At 46.1% G+C, this 21,852-nt stretch overlaps 1 protein-coding gene across 10 annotated transcripts in view; it reads right to left on the reverse strand.

Annotated features, from left to right (window-relative positions):
• DNAH8 (dynein axonemal heavy chain 8) overlaps nt 1–21,852 on the reverse strand; it is a 582,992-nt gene that overhangs the window by 516,060 nt on the left and 45,080 nt on the right. For all 10 annotated transcript variants that reach the window (XM_056568656.1, XM_056568659.1, XM_056568657.1 and 7 more), the window contains 5 exons: nt 21,601–21,777; nt 20,627–20,740; nt 7,269–7,376; nt 4,263–4,364; nt 3,853–3,996 (listed from right to left, as the gene is read on the reverse strand). In XM_056568656.1, coding sequence (XP_056424631.1) covers nt 3,853–3,996; nt 4,263–4,364; nt 7,269–7,376; nt 20,627–20,740; nt 21,601–21,777 — 645 coding nt within the window. The remainder of the gene's footprint in view (nt 1–3,852; nt 3,997–4,262; nt 4,365–7,268; nt 7,377–20,626; nt 20,741–21,600; nt 21,778–21,852) is intronic.

Here is a 21,852-nt window from a genome sequence, read left to right on the forward strand (position 1 = left end):
AACAAGGAGATAGGGTGACCCGGACCCATGAGGTACAACCCCAGGCGCTGACCGTTGGCGAGAGGGGGTGAACAGCGCATATAAGCAATGTCTGTGCCCCCTTACTCGCAATGGGGAAACAGTGAGCTGCAGTTCCTGAGTCCCCACCTGAAAACATTAAAGAAAATGGAATAAAAAACTAACACATTCCCTAACTAGGAAAATAATAAAACATAAGACCTGGTTTGGAGAAATCCAGACCATGTCCACCTCCTTCAGACACTAAGCTTAAACTGATTAGGTCAGGGCCTGGAGGAGGGTATATCCTGCTGGGAGGAGCCGACTTCTTTGTTGCCATAGTGTCACACCTCCTAGAGACAGCAGCATACACCCACGGTCTGTGTCCCCCAATGGAGCAGATAGAGAAATGAATGTTTTCCAGTGGAGTACCGCTTTAACTCCGCATTTTTACGCTGCAATCAACTTTGATTGCGGCGTCTAAAGGCTTAATGCCGAGCATCGGCCTGATTGGCGATGCCCGACATTAACTGTGGGTCCTCACTGCTGATAGCAACCAGGACCCACTGGATAGGAAAAGTGCTCAGCTAGTGAGCGCACTTCAAACCTCAGTAACGTGACCAGGTCGTACAGGTATGCCATTGGTCTTTAAAGGAGTACTACTTTTTATTATTAATCCTCTGTCCCCTATGTTCCCCCGTCCCACAATATCGGTGTCACATTCTCTGGTCCCTGTCTTCTTCTGCTTCCTGCGGGTCGGTGAGTCACGTTGCTCACAGCATACTGTAGCTGGTAATATGCTTAGAGCAGCGTGACTCACCGACTTGCAGGAAGCGGAAGAAGACAGGGACCGAAGAACGGGACACTGATATCGGTGCAACAGGGGAACTTAGGAAGGTGAGTTAAAGTTTGTTTAATAGGCCAGGCCGTGAAATACCCCTTGAAGTTGTTTTCACACACACAGAATATGCTGCATATTTGATGCTGTGTAAAATCCATTAGTTTACATTGAAATCTGAGTATCAAACATGCAGTAGATCTTGTACATGTAAATACACCCTAAGGGTACGTTCACACGTGCAAATTTTTTAGCGGGTTTTCCGCTGCGTATTTGAAAGTGGGCAGGCTCTTCTCGGCTGTCCGCAGCAGATTTTCCGCTGCGGAATTTCCGCTGCGGAAAATCCGCCACAGTCCCTATTGACTTCAATGGGGCTTGCGGCGGATTTTCCGCAGTGTACATTCCGCCGCAGAAAATCGGCTGCGGACATCTGAGAAAAGCCCTCCCACTTTCAAATACACAGCGGAAAACCCGCTAAAAAATCTGCGCGTGTGAACGTACCCTAAAGGTCAGTTCATACATGCTTATTTTTGCTGCATATTTTGCTGCTGATCTGCAGCACAAATAAAGACGTGTGAACTGACTCTTAGGGTGCATTTTCACACGCCGGATCTGCTGTGAACGTTGAGGATCCACAGTTGCAAACTCTGTAGTTGTGGTAACTGTAGTTTTTACAAGGTAATCCGTATGTATTTCTGACTGGCGTGTCAATAATGTGACTGGTTTGTAAAATTTGCAACTACAGATTTTGCAACAGCGGATGCACAAATACGTAAGGCATATATCTCAAATACGTAAGGCATGAGGTGTGTATGTGAATGCACCCTTAATTACTATCTATTTACTTATCTTTGAGTAATGTTGCTGTTGCATTTTATTTGAAAAGGGAATCTGACATTAAGTTTACATTGAATTATCTGAGAGCAAAATAAACCTAGTGACAAATTCACTTGAACTGTAACAGCAACCTTTTTAACCCCTTAAGGACGCAGGACGTAAATGTACGTCCTGGTGCGGTGGTACTTAACGCACCAGGACGTACATTTAGGTCCTGTGCATAACCGCGGGCATCGGAGCGATGCCCGTGTCATGCGCGGCTGATCCCGGCTGCTGATCGCAGCCAGGGACCCGCCGGCAATGGCCTACGCCCGCGATCTCGCGGGCGTCCACCATTAACCCCTCAGGTGCCGGGATCAATACAGATCCCGGCATCTGCGGCAGTGCGCGATTTGAATGAATGATCGGATCGCCCGCAGCGCTGCTGCGGGGATCCGATCATTTAGAACGCCGCACGGAGGTCCCCTCTCCTTCCTCCGTCCGGCTCCCGGCGTCTCCTGCTCTGGTCTGAGATCGAGCAGACCAGAGCAGAAGATCGCCGATAACACTGATCTGTTCTATGTCCTATACATAGAACAGATCAGTATTAGCAATCATGGTATTGCTATGAATAGTCCCCTATGGGGACTATTCAAGTGTAAAAAAAAATGTAAAAAAATGTAAACGTAGAAGTAAAAAAAAAGTCAGTTTTTTCCTATTTTACCCCCAAAAAGCGTTAAAATTTTTTTTTATAGACATATTTGGTATCGCCGCATGCGTAAATGTCCGAACTTTTAAAATAAAATGTTAATGATCCCGTAGGGTGAACGGCGCGAACGAAAAAAAAAAAAAAGTCCAAAATTCCTACTTTTTTAATATATTTTATTTAAAAAAAATATATAAAAAATGTTAACTTTTTTATATGCAAATGTGGTATCAAAAAAAGTACAGATCATGGCGCAAAAAATGAGCCCCCATACCGCCGCTTATACGGAAAAATAAAAAAGTTAGAGGTCATCAAAATAAAGGGATTATAAACGTACTAATTTGGTTAAAAAGTTTGTGATTTTTTTTAAGCGCAACAATAATAGAAAAGTATGTAATAATGGCTATCAGTTTAATCGTATTGACCCTCAGAATAAAGAACACATGTCATATTTACCATAAATTGTACGGCGTGAAAACGAAACCTTCCAAAATTAGCAAAATTGCGTTTTTCGTTTTAATTTCCCCACAAAAATTGTGTTTTTTGGTTGCGCCATACATTTTATGATATAATGAGTTATGTCATTACAAAGGACAACTGGTCGCGCAAAAAACAAGCCCTCATACTAGTCTGTGGATGAAAATATAAAAGAGTTATGATTTTTAGAAGGCGAGGAGGAAAAAATGAAAACGTAAAAATTAAATTGTCTGAGTCCTTAAGGCCAAATGGGCTGAGTCCTTAAGGGGTTAAAGAGAAGAAATAGTTAAAGAAATTAAAGGGGTATTCCTACCTTAGGTTGGCCAGATGTTAGCTGAAAGTCAATATGGATTTATGAACACCAAACCCACTTGGCATTTTTTTTCTGCGGTTTTGGGTTCATTGACAGTTTTCCAAAATCCCAGCATGTTGAGACTATGGCATTTTTTGGGACTTTCTTGGCATTTCTCTCCCATAGTCTTTGGGAGCAAAAAAATGCTATAAAAATGCCATGTGGATTTCTGCAGTTTTGTCCCCTATTTCTTCAATAGAAATGCTTGAATCACACGATGAAAGAATCAGATGAAAAGGAAGGGAAAAAAACGCCAAAGAAAATAAAACGGCAAGACTATAACCCACTATTTTTGAAAAATTGACAGTGAAAAATGACAGTGAAGGTGTTTTGTAAAAAAAAAAATAAATAAATAAATAAACAAGTGGAAACTTAGCCTTATAAACTTTTAGTATATTTCCTACCATACATGCATCTCTCACCTCTGGGAAACCTAAGGGACACCTATTTTGAGGACTTGGCATTTTCCATATCTCCCATAGAAGTGCATGAACAGAGCTGTGAGTGTGCAGGGCCACCTCTCTATTCATTCTTTGTCTGGAAGCACCGGCCACCTCATAACGCAGGACAAGGGCCGGGCGACCCTCCTTCTAAAGGTAAGCATGTGTGCCATTTGTGTCATATTATTTAATCCATGTACCTGCAGTACATATGTATGTTATATACCTTATCAGTCCGCTCACAGAAAGCTTTTAATTTTCCAAATATATAGATCTCTGAAACTTCAAAAGGTTTTTCATTCTGAATTTCACAGTATTTTTGTTTTCTATGGAAACATTCCTGATACTCTTGAATTAGAAATGTGCATTCCTGAAGAAAAATAGAAGTTGACAAAAAAAGTTATATGCAGCAAATACAACTGTTCCAGCTGATAAAAAAGTAGAGACCATGATGCATCCTTTGTGCTGGTATTGACACAGCTCTGTGCCCGGGAGAGCCAGGGCGCCGCACAGGAGATAGCAGGGAGTCGGACTCACTGCATTCAGACACCTATCCTTTGGGCTGATTTTTGCAGCTAAAGGCTTAATACAGAATATAAATATTAGTGGGAAAGTGGGCAACCTTGTCTTACTTACCTTAATTTTTAACATCACAGTTCCCACATCCTGATCCCAAATGTTAAGTTTTTCCTTATCAGTTATATACGCTTTACAGGCAGTAACTATCTGATTTGTAACCTAGAAATATAACAATGTGTTATTGATATAATTTAAAATGTATGTCTACACTATTACACTAATATATATATATATATATATATATATATATATATATATCCCTACATAAAAGCATAACTTATCTTAGCTGATTCTATGTTAAAATCTGAATTGTATTCCAGAGCTGTAGTCACAATTTAGAAGGCTTTAGAGGCAAAATACATTTCATATATTTCAGCATCTGATCAGGAATTATGGTCGCCATACACATCAATAACGAGCATTTGGCTGACCATTATTGCTTCAGACCTCCCCTAAGCATGGGGCCGAACGTTCATGTGTTCTTTATGGAGAGAGTTAGGCTAAGTTTCTACTTGTTTTTTATTTTTATTTTTTTTATTTTTTAAAACACAAAGAAAAACGCAAATTTTGCCGCATGGCGTTTTTTTGGCCAAAAAACGCTGCGGCCAGATGTTGGCTTTAAATCAATGAGAAATCGCAAAATTCTTACTCCACTTGGTGTTTTTCACTTTGGGGTTTTTCTAATCCTTTTGGCGTTTTTTCACTCTTTTTTGGCGTTTTTCAGCTCCTTGTCGGTTTTCCAAAATCACAGCATGTTGAGCCACTGGCGATTTTTAAGTCAAAATTGTGGTGTTTTTCTCCCATAGAAGTCTATGAGTGAAAAAACACCAAGAAAAAAGATATGTGGTTTTAACTTTTGGCGTTTTTTCAGGCGTTTTTTATTCTTTTTTGGAGTTAAGCAATCCAAAAAAGTCATGGAGATACCTTTATTAATAAAATTTTGTAGGGTACCATTAACCAAAAAAATCATAAAAAGATACAGTAGTGAAGGAAAAAAGTGTATCTAACAAAATGTATCTTTTTTTATAACAAAATTTTTATAAATTTTTAAACAGGGATCAATTTATGTGGGCGGGGGCGGGGACCTAAAAATGTAGCAAACAATAATAAAAATGTATTGTGTGTGTGTTTTTAACTTTTTTTCTTTATTTTTTACATTTTTTTAGGTAGTACTAGTACTCCCAGCATGGAACACACTGTTCCATGATGGGAGTAGTAGTACCTGTACTAATTGACAGATCGCCCGTTGCAATCCTCCTGTATAATGTATAGATGCAGCCGGTGCTCTTCTATGGTCCCCTGCACTGCCGTATATATACACCTATTCATATTTCCCGCAGAGAGCTGTGATTGGCCACATGGTTCCAGCCGATCTCAGCTCTCTGTGGGAAATAAGAATATGTGTATATATACGGCAGTGCAGGGGACCATAGAAGAGCTGCCGCATCTATACATTATACAGGAGGATCACAGCGGGTGTCAGGAGTGACATCCACTGTGATCTTTCCTTAACTGCAGGTACTACTACTCCCAACATGGAGCACACTCTGCTCCATGCTGGGAGCTGTAGTACCTGCATTAATAGACAGATCGCAGCAGGCGTCAGAAGTTACAATCGCTGCGATCTGTCTATTAATGCAAATACTACAGCTCCCAGCATGGAGCAGAGTGTGCTCCATGTTGGGAGTAGTAGTACCTGCAGGTAAGAACAGATCACAGCGGTTATCACTACTGACATCCTGCGATCGTCCTGTCTATTGCAGAGATGGAGCGGCTCTATACAGCGCTCGCATCTCTGCACTATACTCCAGCCAGCCACTCACTCATTCATATTTCCCTCAGAGAGCAGTAATTGGCTGCCACCATCCAGCCAATCCCCACTCTGGGCGGAAAATATAAATGAGTGATGTTCTATTCACATCACTGGCCGGAGTACAGGGCAGAGATGGGAGCGCTGTATAGAGCCCCGACTGACACCCGGGGCGATATGTCTATAAGTACTGGTACTACTACTCCCATATTGGAACAGTCTGTTCCATGCTGGGAGCAGTAGTGCTACCTAAAACATGTAAAAAATTTCGAAAAAAAAGTAAAACACACACACTTTATTAACAATTAATAAAACATTTGTTGTAAAATATATAAATTTCATTGAATAAATTTTTTTCCATCACTACTGCATCCTTTTTTTTTTTGGTACCCAACAAATTTTGGGTACCAAAAAAAAACAACTGCCAAGGTGCAATTTCCACACAAATGAAAAAACGCAAGAAAAAACGCCAGACGCAGGAAATTGCACTGGCGTCTTTTCAGGCGTTTGTTTCAGCCCAAAAAATGCAGGACAAAAAAGAAAAGTAGAAAGTTAGCCTTAAAGAGGTTATCCAGGAATAGAAAAACAGAGCTGATTTCTTTAAAAAACAGCTCCACATCTGTCCCCAGATTATGTGTGGTATTACAACTTGGCTTCATTCACTTCAATGGAACTGAGCTGCAGGACCACAACCAACCTGGAGAAGGATGGGGAGCAGTTTTTGAAAAAAAATTGCTCTGGTTTTTCTATTTACACGGAACGGATCCGCAGCGTAGACTGCTCTGGGCTGGCATATCCTTCCCAGAACAAGTGAAAGTAAAAAGCAGTGAAAATCCAGCACACCCGACCCTTCTCTTCACTGACATCATCTGTCAGTGAGGAGACAAGAGGCTTCCATACACCTAAGATCAGTGTTTCCCAACCAGTGTACCTCCAGCTGTTGCAAAACTACAACTCCCAGCATGCCCGGACAGCATTTGGCTGTCCGGGCATGCTGGGAGTTGTGGTTTTGCAACAGGTGGAGGCACACTGGTTGGGAAACACTGCCTTGGGTAGTAGGCCAAGCTACTTTCTAATATACCATATGCTTCAGTTCCTCACCATCAATATATCTGCTGTCAGCAAACCTCACTGAGTCCTGATAACATTTAACTGAGACAAGTATACAATGCAATACTGCAAGTGTACAGAGCTCTCTTTCATTCTGTCAAGCAGGCAGGATCAGGATGGGTTTATATGCTACGGAAATTTACCTTCATGAAAAGTGATGTAATATGTTCTGAGGTTTGATAGTATTTAGACACAATGTAGATCATCTGAATTGCATTTAGCAGCTTCGGAATGCCACGGACCATTGCAGCCTGCAAAGTTAGAAAATAATATTTCACATTATAAGATGGTTATAGATGTTTATGTGTAGGTAAACAGACCAGAGCTGCCCCTTTGGGTATTTAGGTGACAGCAGAGAGCACTGTAGTTGTGACAGAAAGGAAATCCCAAATAGTAGATTTGTATGCTTACCGTAAAATCTCTTTCTCGGAAGATGCATTGGGGGAAACAGACCGTGGGTATATACTGCTGCCACTAGGAGGCTTGACGCTAGGCAACAAGAAAAGTCGGCCCCTCCAAGCAGGATATACACGCCCACAGGCACCTGAGCTAATCAGTTCAGTCCCAGAGCAGTAGGAGAGGACCGACAGGTAAAGAAAAAAACAGTAACTGTCCGAGGAAACTACAGAATAAAAATTTTATGAAAACACCCTCGGACAGGTAAGCGAACCAGGAACACCAGAATAAATGGGACTAGCATCAGCAGATGTAAAAGTATGCACCTGGTAGAATTTCGTAAAAGTGTGTAAAGATGACCAGGTGGCCGCCTTACAAATTTACAAGGCTGTTGCGGAGAGCCCAGGAGGCTCCGACAGAACAAGTGGAATGAGCTGAGACCCTGAAAGGAGGGGTCTTCCCCTTGCAGCGGTAAGCTTCCGAAATGGCAGAACGGATCCACCATGAAATGGTTGCCTTCGAAGTAGGAAGCCCCTTACGGCGACCCTCAGTAAGCACAAAGGAGTCACACTGGCCAAAGGAAGAAGTAACTGAGAGGTAAATTCAAACAGCCCGTACCACATCAAGCCCATGGAGCAAACTTTCCCTGGGATGAGACACAGCAGGACAAAAAGACGGAAGGACGATGTCCTCATATAGGTGAAAGGCGGCTCCCACCTTAGGTAAAAAGGACGGAAGCGGACGAAAAACAACCTTGTCCTGGTGTAAGATCAGGTAGGGAGAGTGGCAGGAGAGGGCTGCCAGCTCCTAAACCCTCCTAATAGAAGTGACCGCAATGAGGAAGGCCACTTTCCAGGAAAGGAGACGAAAAGGAAGGTCCTGAGAGGTTCGAAGGGAGTACTCTGCAGGGCTCTGAGAACCAGATTTAGATCCCAAGGGAGAGTAGGGGATATATAAGGCGGGACCGGATGAGCCACACTTTGTAGAAAAGTCCGAATGAGAGGATCAGACGCCAGGGGACGCTGAAAGAGAATGGAGAGAGCCGAAACTTGTCCCTTAAGGGAACTGAGAGCCAAGCGTTGTTCCAGCCCCGACAATAAAAAGGAAAGAAGTCGTGGGAGAGAGAACGTAACTGGAGAAAAGGAGTGAGATTCACACCAATGAATATAAGACCGCCAAGTACGGTGGTAAATCTTCGCAGAGGGCTTGCGCGTCCTGATCATAGTGCAAACTACTTGGGGAGAGAACACCCTGGCCCTCAGAACCGTGGTCTCAACCACCACGCCGTCAAATGCAGCGACTGTAAATTGGGTTGGCAAAGGGGACCCTGAGAGAACAGGTCGGGATGAACTGTGAGGCGCAGTGGTGCGTCGTCCACTAGACGAACCACGTCGGTGTACCATGCCGGCCTGGGCCAGTCCGGAGCCACGAGAATGGAGGGAAAACCCTCTGCTTTGAGTTTCCTCAGGACCCTGGGAAGGAGAGAAAGAGGAGGGAAGAAATAGGGGAGGGCGAAGTGCGACCAGGGAATCACCAGGCCATCCACAGCTAGGGCCAAGGGATCCCGGGACTTCGCCACAAAGCAAGGAACTCTCTGGTTGTGGCAGGACGCAAACAGGTCCCCGTCCAGGGTGCCCCAGAGGGTGCAGATTTCCGCAAACACCTCTGGATGAAGAGACCTCTCGCTGGGGTCTGCTGAGGAGCGGCTGAGAAAGTCCGCCTCCCAATTTTTCACCCCTGGAATGTGAATCGCCAAAATGGAGGGAACTCTGAGCTCCGCCCAGAGAAGAATCTTGGAGACCTCAGCCATCGCTTCAAAGGAGAATTTTGCCAGATTTTCAATCCTCTTGTCCGCAGGGTCATTAAAGGATGCTGTATCCACCAAAGGCAGAGTAGTCGCCTTTGACAGGCCGGAAACCAGAGGATCCATGGTTGGTGGAGATGTCCATCTTGCAATGAGGTCCTGGGCAAAAGGAAACTGTGCCTGAACCTTCTTAGTCCCTTGAAAGCGCTTGTCAGGATGCTTCCATGCTGTTTCCAGTAAGGTGTCACATTCAGCATGAGAGCTGAAAACATTAGGAGAGGGATGGGAGTGGTGAAAGGAAACTTCTGGAGCTGGGTCTGAAGTTCCTGGGTCCTCTAGGTGAAAGGTCTCCCAAGTTGTCTACCATGTTGGAAGTGCCGGTTCGGTCCTCTAAGTCAGAGGCAGAACCTGATGCCTCATCTTCCAGTTCCCCAGGAGAGTGGGAGCGGGTGGAGGCAGCCTTGGATGAAGGCGAAACGGACCTGGTAAGCAGATCTGGAGACCTAGGATGGTGACCAGGAGAGTGGCCCTTAGAAGAGGGGCATTTTTGGGGTGCCAGGGAAGAGGAGCGAGACCGATGATGAGACGAGCCATAGAAGAAACCCCTAGGGTGCTTGTGAGAGCAACTTACATAAGGAGAAGGAGAGCAAGTCTCTCTGGAGGGCTGGCATAAGGAAGACCTCTTCAATGCAGTCATCACAGAACGGGAGACCTGCGCCAGGTCGGAAATAGACTGGGAGAGGGAAGACACCCATTCCAGAGGGTGAGCAAAGCCCACAGGTTCTGGTGGAACGTCCTGGGAAGATATACCAGAAGGGCCGGAGCGCGCACTGGTGCAGGCAGGACAAGTGGGTTCACCACAAGGCATTTAAGTTTTGCAGCCCACACAGGCATAATAGGTGACCAGGGCCACAGGGACCTGTCTGGGGGGGGGCAGTTCTGGGTTCAGACATAGTGCAAGGAAAGGTAAAAATGGAGCAGTCTCATCCAGTGTCTCTGTCCCTCAGGAAGAAAAGCAGGCTGTGTGAAGAAAAGCTGGTCCTCTGCAGAGAGAGAGAGAGAGAGAGGCCCTCACTGGTTCAAATGACCCCTGCAACGCGCCCACTGCGCTGATAGGTAGTTAACCAAACCCCAAATATGCGCGCTGAAGCGCTATAGGGCCGGAATCCCTGCCATCGGGGAATGGGCGGAGCTAAATTCCGTAAGGAGAACGCGCCGCGGCCATCATTAATAAAAACCTGAATGCCGTGTATACTGAAAAAAGTGTGGCCGGGAAAAAGGAGAGCTGTTGGCCGACAGAGAACAGAAGCTCCGGTGCTCCGGACGCATCGCATATGGATACGGTCGATGCGAGAAAATGCCGGAGCGCATGCGCACAAAACAGGAGCCGATGAGGGCTGTGAAAATGCCCCTAGTAATTAAAAAACACATATTGAAATGTCCTGCACCACTGTTTCTATCCCCAATGTTCAGAATGGCCTAGCAAGAGACTGTCCCCAGAGTGAAAAAAAAGAAGTGGCCTTCAAATAGTGGGGCTACAGAGGTTTAGAATCCTGAGAAGGCTAGAAACCTGAAAGGAAAGTGAGAGAAATACTCACCTTGTCCTTAGAAAACTTACCTAATGAAGATTTCAGTCAGCTAGTAAACACCTGCATCATGCCGGGCTGAAACAGCCAGACGAGCAGGGAAGGTAGGGGGACCAAAACCCAGAGGTACAACCCCAGGTGCTGACCAGAGGCGAGAAGGGGATGAAGTGCATAACTCGATGCCTGTGCCCCTTCTTCGCAAAAGGGGAAACGGTGAACGCTATGTTCCTGAAATAAAATAGAGGGGAGAGAAAATTCTACCTATACATCCCTATACTCAAAAATAAGAAAAATAAGTGACCAGGTCTGGAGAACTCCAGACCTGTGTCTGCCTCCTACTAACACTAAGCTAAAACTGATTAGCTCAGGTGCCTGTGGGTGGTTATATCTTGCTCTGAGAGGCCGACTTTTCTTGTTGCCTAGTGTTAAGCCTCCTAGTGGCCGTAGCATATATCCACGGTCTGTGTCCCCCAATGGAGCTGATAGAGAAAGAAAAGATTTTCCTCTGCAGTATACAGCAGCTGATAAGTACTAGAAGGATTAAGATTTTTTTAGTAGAAGTAATTTACAAATCTGTTTAACTTTCTGGCACCAATTGATAAAAATAAAAAATAAAACAAACAATAATATTGTTTTCCACTGGAGTACACCTTTAACCCCTTAAGGACCAAGGACGTATAAGTACGTCCTTGGTCCCGCTCCCGTGATATAACGCGGGTTCCCACAGTGACCCCGCATCATATCACGGCGGGCCCGGCGTCATAGGGAAGCCGGGACCCGCCGCTAATAGCGCACGGCAGTGAACGCAGGGGCCGCACGCTATTAACCCTTTAGCCGTGCGCTCAAAGCTGAGCCGCGCGGCTAAAAGTGAAAGTAAAAAGTGCCGGTTAGCTCAGTGGGCTGTTCGGGATAGCCGCGGCGAAATTGCGGCATCCCGAACAGCTTACAGGACAGCCGGAGGGTCCCTACCTGCCTCCTCGCTGTCCGATCGCCGAATGATTGCTCGGTGCCCGAGATCCAGACATGAGCAGTCAAGCGGCAGAATCATCGATCACTGGTTTCCTATGAGAAACCAGTGATCAATGTAAAAGATCAGTGTGTGCAGTGTTATAGGTCCCTATGGGATATCAATGATCAGTGTGTGCAGTGTTATAGGTCCCTATGGGATAACAATGATCAGTGTGTGCAGTGTTATAGGTCCCTATGGGAGCTATAACACTGCAAAAAAAAAGTGGAAAAAAAAAAGTGAATAAAGATCATTTAACCCCTCCCCTATTAAAAGTTTGAATCACCCCCCTTTTCCCATAAAAAAAACAGTGTAAATAAAAATAAACCTATATGGTATCGCCGCGTGCGGAAATGTCCAAATTATAAAAATATATTGTTAATTAAACCGCACGTCAATGGCGTGCGCGCAAAAAAATTCCAAAGTCCAAAATAGTGCATTTTTGGTCACTTTTTATATCATGAAAAAATGAATAAAAAGCGATCAATAAGTCCCTTCAATTGCAAAAATTGTACCGTTAAAAACTTCAGATCACGGCGCAAAAAATGAGCCCTCATACCGCCCCATACACGGAAAAATAAAAAAGTTATAGGGATCAGAAGATGACAATTTTAAACGTATTAATTTTCCTGCATGAAGTTATGATTTTTTCCAGAAGTCCGACAAAATCAAACCTATATAAGTAGGGGATCATTTTAATTGTATGGATCTACAGAATAAAGATAAGGTGTCATTTTTACCGAAAAATGTACTACGTAGAAATGGAAGCCTCCAAAAGTTACAAAACAGCGTTTTGTTTTTTTTCAATTTTGTCTCACAATGATTTTTTTTTCCGTTTCACCGTTGATTTTTGGGCAAAATGACTTTACAAAGTAGAATTGGTGGCGCAAAAAATAAGCAATCATATGGATTTTTAGGTGCAAAATTGAAAGAGTTATGATTTTTTTAAAGGCAAGGAGCAAAAAACGAAAGTGCAAAAACGGAAAAAACCCAGGTCCTTAAGGGGTTAAGGACAATGTATGTATGTATCAATAATGGTGTTGCAATGTGTGATTTTATGTATGTTTTTTTGCAAATGGAGCGTAGTTGCGCCAAAATTATCAATTGTCACACGCAAGTTTGTAATTTTGGCACAAATGCAGCCCTATAAAAGGCGCAGACTCCTGCCCCAGAATTCCAGGCAAAAATTTCTGGCTGTGTGACAGCAGCTGAAAAGTGTTAAATCTGACCTTTGAATTTTGCCAGGTTCACAAAGGTAAATCTTACACAGCTAGGTCCTTGTCACGATGCCGGCTGGCAGGAGGTGGATCCTCTGTGCCAGAGAGGGATTGGCGTGGACCGTGCTAGTGGACCGGTTCTAAGTCACTACTGGTTTTCACCAGAGCCCGCCGCAAAGCGGGATGGTCTTGCTGCGGCGGTAGTGACCAGGTCGTATCCACTAGCAACGGCTCAACCTCTCTGACTGCTGAAGATAGGCGCGGTACAAGGGAGTAGACAGAAGCAAGGTCGGACGTAGCAGAAGGTCGGGGCAGGCAGCAAGGATCGTAGTCAGGGGCAACGGCAGGAGGTCTGGAACACAGGCTAGGAACACACAAGGAAACGCTTTCACTGGCACAATGGCAACAAGATCCGGCGAGGGAGTGCAGGGGAAGTGAGGTATAAATAGGGAGTGCACAGGTGAACACACTAATTAGAACCACTGCGCCAATCAGCGGCGCAGTGGCCCTTTAAATCGCAGAGACCCGGCGCGCGCGCGCCCTAGGGAGCGGGGCCGCGCGCGCCGGGACAGGACTGACGGAGAGCGAGTCAGGTACGGGAGCCGGGGTGCGCATCGCGAGCGAGCGCCACCCGCATCGCGAATCGCATCCCGGCTGGAGGCGGTATCGCAGCGCCCCGGGTCAGTGGATCTGACCGGAGCGCTGCAGTAGCGAGAGTGTAGCGAGCGCTCCGGGGAGGAGCGGGGACCCGGAGCGCTCGGCGTAACAGTACCCCCCCCCTTGGGTCTCCCCCTCTTCTTAGAGCCTGAGAACCTGAGGAGCAGACTTTTGTCTAGGATATTGTCCTCAGGTTCCCAGGATCTCTCTTCTGGACCACAACCCTCCCAATCAACTAAAAAAAAAGTTTTCCCTCTGACCTTCTTGGATGCCAGTATCTCCTTTACGGAGAAGATGTCCGAGGAGCCGGAAACAGGAGTGGGGGAAACAAGTTTGGGAGAGAAACGGTTGATGATGAGTGGTTTAAGAAGAGAAACGTGAAAGGCATTAGGAATACGAAGAGAAGGAGGAAGAAGAAGTTTGTAAGAGACAGGATTAATCTGGCACAAAATTTTGAAAGGACCAAGATAGCGTGGTCCCAATTTGTAGCTAGGGACACGGAAGCGGACATATTTAGCGGAGAGCCATACCTTGTCTCCAGGAGAAAAAATGGGGGGAGCTCTTCTTTTTTTATCAGCAAACTTCTTCATACGTGATGAAGCCTGTAAGAGAGAATTTTGGGTCTCTTTCCATATGGTGGAAAGATCACGAGATATTTCATCCACAGCGGGCAATCCAGAGGGCAAGGGAGTAGGGAGGGGGGGAAGAGGGTGACGGCCGTACACCACGAAAAATGGGGATTTGGAGGAAGATTCAGAGATTCTGAAGTTATACGAGAATTCGGCCCATGGTAGAAGATCTGCCCAGTCATCCTGGCGGGAGGAAACAAAATGCCGTAAATAATCACCCAAGACCTGGTTAATTCTTTCTACTTGCCCATTGGATTGAGGATGATATGCAGAAGAAAAGTTTAATTTAATCTTGAGTTGTTTACAGAGAGCCCTCCAGAATTTTGACACGAATTGGACGCCTCTATCCGAGACGATCTGCGTGGGCAACCCGTGAAGACGAAAAATGTGTACAAAAAATTGTTTTGCCAACTGAGGCGCTGAAGGAAGACCAGGAAGAGGGATGAAATGTGCCATTTTGGAGAATCGATCAACGACCACCCAAACAACAGTGTTGCCACGGGATGGGGGTAAGTCTGTAATAAAGTCCATACCAATCAGAGACCAAGGCTGTTCGGGGACAGGCAGAGGATGAAGAAGACCAGCGGGCTTCTGGCGAGGAGTCTTATCCCGGGCACAGACAGTGCAGGCTCGCACAAAATCCACGACATCCGTCTCCAGAGTCGGCCACCAATAGAAACGAGAGATGAGTTGCACGGATTTCTTGATGCCCGCATGACCTGCGAGATGGGAGGAGTGACCCCATTTGAGGATTCCGAGGCGTTGGCGTGGAGAGACGAAGGTCTTCCCTGGAGGAGTTTGCCTGATGGAGGCTGGAGAAGTGGAGATCAGGCAGTCAGGAGGAATGATGTGTTGCGGAGAAAGCTCAACTTCCGAGGCATCCGAGGAACGAGAGAGAGCATCGGCCCTAATGTTCTTATCGGCAGGCCGAAAGTGAATTTCAAAATTAAATCGGGCAAAGAACAGAGACCACCTGGCCTGGCGAGGATTCAGCCGTTGGGCAGACTGGAGATAGGAGAGGTTCTTGTGATCGGTGTAAATAATAACTGGAAATCTTGATCCCTCCAGCAGATGCCTCCATTCCTCAAGTGCTAATTTAATGGCTAGAAGCTCTCGATCCCCGATGGAGTAGTTCCTCTCCGCCGGAGAGAAGGTCCTAGAAAAAAAACCACAAGTAACAGCATGCCCGGAAGAATTTTTTTGTAGAAGGACCGCTCCAGCTCCTACTGAGGAGGCATCAACCTCCAATAGGAAGGGTTTAGATGGGTCAGGTCTGGAGAGCACGGGAGCTGAAGAAAAGGCAGACTTGAGCTGTTTAAAGGCGTCTTCCGCTTGAGGAGGCCACGACTTAGGATTGGCATTCTTTTTGGTTAAAGCCACGATAGGAGCCACAATGGTAGAAAAATGCGGAATAAATTGTCTGTAATAATTGGCGAACCCCAAAAAACGTTGGATAGCACGGAGTCCGGAGGGGCGTGGCCAATCTAAGACGGCAGAGAGTTTGTCTGGATCCATTTGTAGTCCCTGGCCAGAGACCAAGTATCCTAGGAAAGGAAGAGATTGGCATTCAAACAGACATTTCTCCATCTTGGCATAAAGTTGATTGTCACGAAGTCTCTGAAGAACCATACGGACATGCTGGCGGTGTTCTTCTAGATTGGCGGAAAAAATCAGGATATCGTCCAGATATACAACAACACAGGAGTATAAGAGGTCATGAAAAATTTCATTAACAAAGTCTTGGAAGACGGCAGGGGCGTTGCACAGGCCAAAGGGCATGACCAGATACTCAAAGTGTCCATCTCTAGTGTTAAATGCCGTTTTCCATTCATCCCCCTCTCTGATGCGGATGAGATTATAAGCACCTCTTAAGTCCAGTTTGGTAAAGATGTGGGCACCTTGGAGGCGATCAAAGAGTTCCGAGATGAGAGGTAGGGGGTAGCGGTTCTTTACCGTGATTTTATTAAGACCGCGGTAGTCAATGCAAGGGCGTAGGGAGCCGTCTTTTTTTGACACAAAGAAAAATCCGGCTCCGGCAGGAGAGGAGGATTTGCGGATAAAGCCCTTTTTTAAATTTTCCTGGATGTACTCAGACATGGCAAGAGTCTCTGGAGCAGAGAGGGGATAAATTCTGCCCCGGGGTGGAGTAGTGCCCGGGAGGAGGTCAATAGGACAGTCATAAGGCCTGTGAGGAGGTAGAGTCTCAGCTTGTTTTTTGCAAAAAACATCCGCAAAGTCCATATAGGCCTTAGGAAGACCGGTTACAGGGGGAACCACAGAGTCACGGCAAAGAGTACTGGGAACTGGTTTAAGGCAGTCCTTGAAACAAGAGGGGCCCCAACTCTTGATCTCTCCAGTGGACCAATCCAGGGTTGGGGAATGGAGTTGAAGCCAGGGTAGTCCAAGGAGAATTTCGGAAGTGCAATTGGGGAGGACCAAAAACTCAATTTTCTCGTGATGAGGTCCGATGCACATTAGGAGGGGCTCCGTGCGGAGACGTATGGTACAGTCCAATCTTTCATTGTTAACACAATTGATGTAGAGGGGTCTGGCGAGACTGGTCACCGGGATGTTGAACCTGTTGATGAGAGAGGCCAGAATAAAATTTCCTGCAGATCCGGAATCCAAGAAGGCCATAGTAGAGAAGGAGAAGGTAGAGGCAGATATCCGCACAGGCACAGTAAGACGTGGAGAAGCAGAGTTGACATCAAGGACTGTCTCACTTTTGTGCGGAGTCAGCGTACGTCTTTCCAGGCGAGGAGGACGGATAGGACAATCCTTCAGGAAGTGTTCGGTATCGGCACAGTACAGGCAGAGATTCTCCATGCGGCGTCGTGTGCTCTCTTGAGGTGTCAGGCGAGACCGGTCGACCTGCATAGCCTCCACGGCGGGAGGCACAGGAACGGATTGCAGGGGACCAGAGGAGAGAGGAGCCGGGGAGAGAAAACGCCTCGTGCGAACAAAGTCCATATCCTGGCGGAGCTCCTGACGCCTTTCGGAAAAACGCATGTCAATACGAGTGGCTAGATGAATGAGTTCATGTAGGTTAGCAGGGATTTCTCGTGCGGCCAGAACATCTTTAATGTTGCTGGATAGGCCTTTTTTAAAGGTCGCGCAGAGGGCCTCATTATTCCAGGATAGTTCTGAAGCAAGAGTACGGAATTGTACGGCGTACTCGCCAACGGAAGAATTACCCTGGACCAGGTTCAACAGGGCAGTCTCAGCAGAAGAGGCTCGGGCAGGTTCCTCAAAGACACTTCGGATTTCCGAGAAGAAGGAGTGCACAGAGGCAGTGACGGGGTCATTGCGGTCCCAGAGCGGTGTGGCCCATGACAGAGCTTTTCCAGACAGAAGGCTGACTACGAAAGCCACCTTAGACCTTTCAGTAGGAAACTGGTCCGACATCATCTCCAAGTGCAGGGAACATTGGGAAAGAAAGCCACGGCAAAATTTAGAGTCCCCATCAAATTTATCCGGCAAGGATAGTCGTAGGCCTGGAGCGGCCACTCGCTGCGGAGGAGGTGCAGGAGCTGGCGGAGGAGATGATTGCTGAAGCTGTGGTAGTAGCTGCTGTAGCATCACGGTCAGTTGAGACAGCTGGTGGCCTTGTTGCGCTATCTGTTGTGACTGCTGGGCGACCACCGTGGTGAGGTCGGCGACAACTGGCAGAGGAACGTCAGCGGGATCCATGGCCGGATCTACTGTCACGATGCCGGCTGGCAGGAGGTGGATCCTCTGTGCCAGAGAGGGATTGGCGTGGACCGTGCTAGTGGACCGGTTCTAAGTCACTACTGGTTTTCACCAGAGCCCGCCGCAAAGCGGGATGGTCTTGCTGCGGCGGTAGTGACCAGGTCGTATCCACTAGCAACGGCTCAACCTCTCTGACTGCTGAAGATAGGCGCGGTACAAGGGAGTAGACAGAAGCAAGGTCGGACGTAGCAGAAGGTCGGGGCAGGCAGCAAGGATCGTAGTCAGGGGCAACGGCAGGAGGTCTGGAACACAGGCTAGGAACACACAAGGAAACGCTTTCACTGGCACAATGGCAACAAGATCCGGCGAGGGAGTGCAGGGGAAGTGAGGTATAAATAGGGAGTGCACAGGTGAACACACTAATTAGAACCACTGCGCCAATCAGCGGCGCAGTGGCCCTTTAAATCGCAGAGACCCGGCGCGCGCGCGCCCTAGGGAGCGGGGCCGCGCGCGCCGGGACAGGACTGACGGAGAGCGAGTCAGGTACGGGAGCCGGGGTGCGCATCGCGAGCGGGCGCCACCCGCATCGCGAATGGCATCCCGGCTGGAGGCGGTATCGCAGCGCCCCGGGTCAGTGGATCTGACCGGAGCGCTGCAGTAGCGAGAGTGTAGCGAGCGCTCCGGGGAGGAGCGGGGACCCGGAGCGCTCGGCGTAACAGTCCTTTTTTGTATATTTAAACATTTATATAAAAAAATCACAGATATGTGACGTTCCTAAAGCATATTTAAAAAAAAAAAAAAAATAATTGTGTAAAACATTTTATTTAAACTAAAAAAAAAATTGTCTTTGTGTAACTGCTACATTATTATTTGTTGGAGGAAACACAAAATATTTTAATGGAAACAAACATTTGTAACACACTTTGGTTGGTCAGTGTCTGAATGTTCTACCTTCTATTGTTGTAGCTACTTTCTTTGTCACTTTTTCTTGGTGTAAGTTTGCGAATTAACGAGCATGATTGCCCCCAAAATTGCACCAAAACAAAAAGTCACAATTGATGAATTTCACATCAAGGCATGATTTCAACTGAAATCACAACTTACACTGTCAAATCAGTGATAATGTTCTAAACCATTTGGCGCAACTGCTGGTCGCAAAAAGTAATATATAAAGAAAATTGCGACAAATCACAGTAAAAAAAACTGCGTAAAATCCTTTATACATACCCCCCAATGTAAGTACATTTCTGTCCATTGTCCACTCCCATTATATGAAGTGTGCTAAGGAGCTGAGCGCCCTTCATACCTGGTGGGTCCCGGTTGCTATCAGTATGTTTCAGTGAGGCTCTATGTATGTTTCAGTGAGGTTCTGTGTATGTTTCAGTGAGGCTCCGTGTATGTTTCAGTGAGGCTCTGTGTATGTTTCAGTGAGGCTCTGTGTATGTTTCAGTGAGGCTCTATGTATGTTTCAGTGAGGCTCAATGTGTCCTTCAGTGAGGCTCTATGTATGTTTCAGTGAGGCTCTATGTATCTTTCAGTGAGGCTCTATTAGGGATCGACCGATATCGATTTTTTAGGGCCGATACGATAATCTGTGGAGGTTAGGGCCGATAGCCAATAACTTATACCGATATTCCGGTATAAGTTATCAGCTATTTATCCCCTTAAACCACAGTACAACCGCTGTACCTATACTAGAGGTGCTACTGCGTGTATGTATCAGTCCACAATACATAAATGCCGAGAAGGATATAGGAAACACCATGCACTCACCCAGTCATAATTTTCATGCTTTATTTCTTGTAAAGCTGGATGTCCACCAAGTTCTTGGGGCACAAATCCACAGGTATCTTAGCGATGCGGCAGGGGGGTAGTGCTGTGCAGGGGGAGTGGAGACAACAGGCTGTTTCACTTGACGCTTCTTCCGGTCTCTCACAGAGGGATTTATGACTGGGTGAGTGCATTGCGTTTTCTATATCCTTCTCTGCATTGACATATTTATAAAAAAGATATTACAAGATTCTGCAACATTCTATGATTTCCCCTCTGCATCACTGGACTAATACGGTTACTCCAAACTACTAGATATATAACTAAGTGAGGATATAATTATAATTCTGTGTCACAAACTATATGCTCTCTGCCACAGAGAGTCTGTGATAAAGAGAAGGGATCCGCTCGAAACGCATCCAGATGGTCATGTTCTGTGCACATTGGAGTGAATTCTGTTTTTAATGGATGGCTAATAAAGCTGGATATTTTGCTCAAGGGCTGGATCAGCTCCTCTCTTTTTATGCAAGTTCACGTACCGAGTCTGTACGGATCCGTGCGGAGAGAGTCCAGGGGAGGTGAGCTGACTTTTTCATATCACTGTCTGAATTTTCTTCTGTAGAAAGACCCAAACTAAGATATACCCAGGAATTTTTTTTTGGACCATAGTTAGCAAACCTAAGTCCACTAGGTAAACAGTCAGCATTTCTTGTCATGCTCGGTATCATTGTTTAAATAGACCTTACCATATCCAGGGTATAAAGTGGCTGACATGCTTGCTCAAGGACATCTAAAATGTTGACATTGTCTTTGGATTCATTTGCTGCATTTGTAATTCTTAAATCCAGCTCCTTCCACATCTGTTAAAAAAAAAGCAGAGTCTGGTATAATGTTACAACAGAAACTGTACAGCTCCCTTTATGGTATAAAGTTATTATTATATTTATTGTAAATTGCTAGGGATACAAACATGTGAAGTTGGGTACAAAGACACAATATTACTGCCCCATATGATGATCATGTAGATAATTGGACTGTGGAGACAGTCATCATATTGGACTGTGGAGACAGTCATCATATTTACTAACTACAGTAACCCCCCGACCTACGATGGCCCCGACATATGATAAAATCGACATACGATGGCCTCTCAGAGGCCATCGCATGTCGATGTCAGCATCGACATACAATGCTTTTATATGTCGGGGCCATCGCATTAACTGCTATCCGACAGCGCAAAATGCTTAAGCTGCTGTCGGATAGCAGCTTAAGCATCCCTGGCAGGTTTGCTTACCTATCCCCGCTGCTCCGGGTCCACTTCGCGATCCTCCGGTGTCTTGCGCATCTTCACCAGGGTCCGGGCCTTGGTTTCCGGCATCGTTATTATGTCGCTACGCACGCCGCGCCGGCACAGCAGCGTAATAACGTCACCAGAAAGCGAGGCCCGGACCCTGCAGAAGATGCGGAAGAAGCCGGAGGATCGCGAAGAACACACCGGAGCAGCGGGACAGCATCGGGAGCCCCTGGGACAGCATCGGGAGCGGTGAGGACCTGGTCCGGAGCGACGGGGACAGGTGAGTACAGCTTCCTATACTTTATATTGCACATATCCCTCAACATACGATGGATTCGACAAACGATGGGTCGTTTGGAACGAATTACCATCGTATGTTGAGGGACCACTGTATAACTTAACATTCACACATACTTAATCTCTTACCTTTATAAGTTTGGATTTAGCCATGGTCAACACAACAACCACGGCTTTAACGTTTTCGCCTTTCACTTGCTCAATAATAAAGTTGAATTTCATATAATTTCTTATCCAGTGCTCCAGCTCAGTCATAGGACCGGAGTCATCTGCTTCTCTTCTTACCTGTTCATTTTCTAACAGAACCTGCATTTAAGATACACATAACAATAACTAACACAGTAACATTTTTCTTTAGCTATACCGCCTGAGCCATTCATT

Source organism: Hyla sarda, chromosome 3, assembly GCF_029499605.1.
Source record: "Hyla sarda isolate aHylSar1 chromosome 3, aHylSar1.hap1, whole genome shotgun sequence".
Lineage (NCBI taxonomy): Eukaryota > Metazoa > Chordata > Amphibia > Anura > Hylidae > Hyla > Hyla sarda.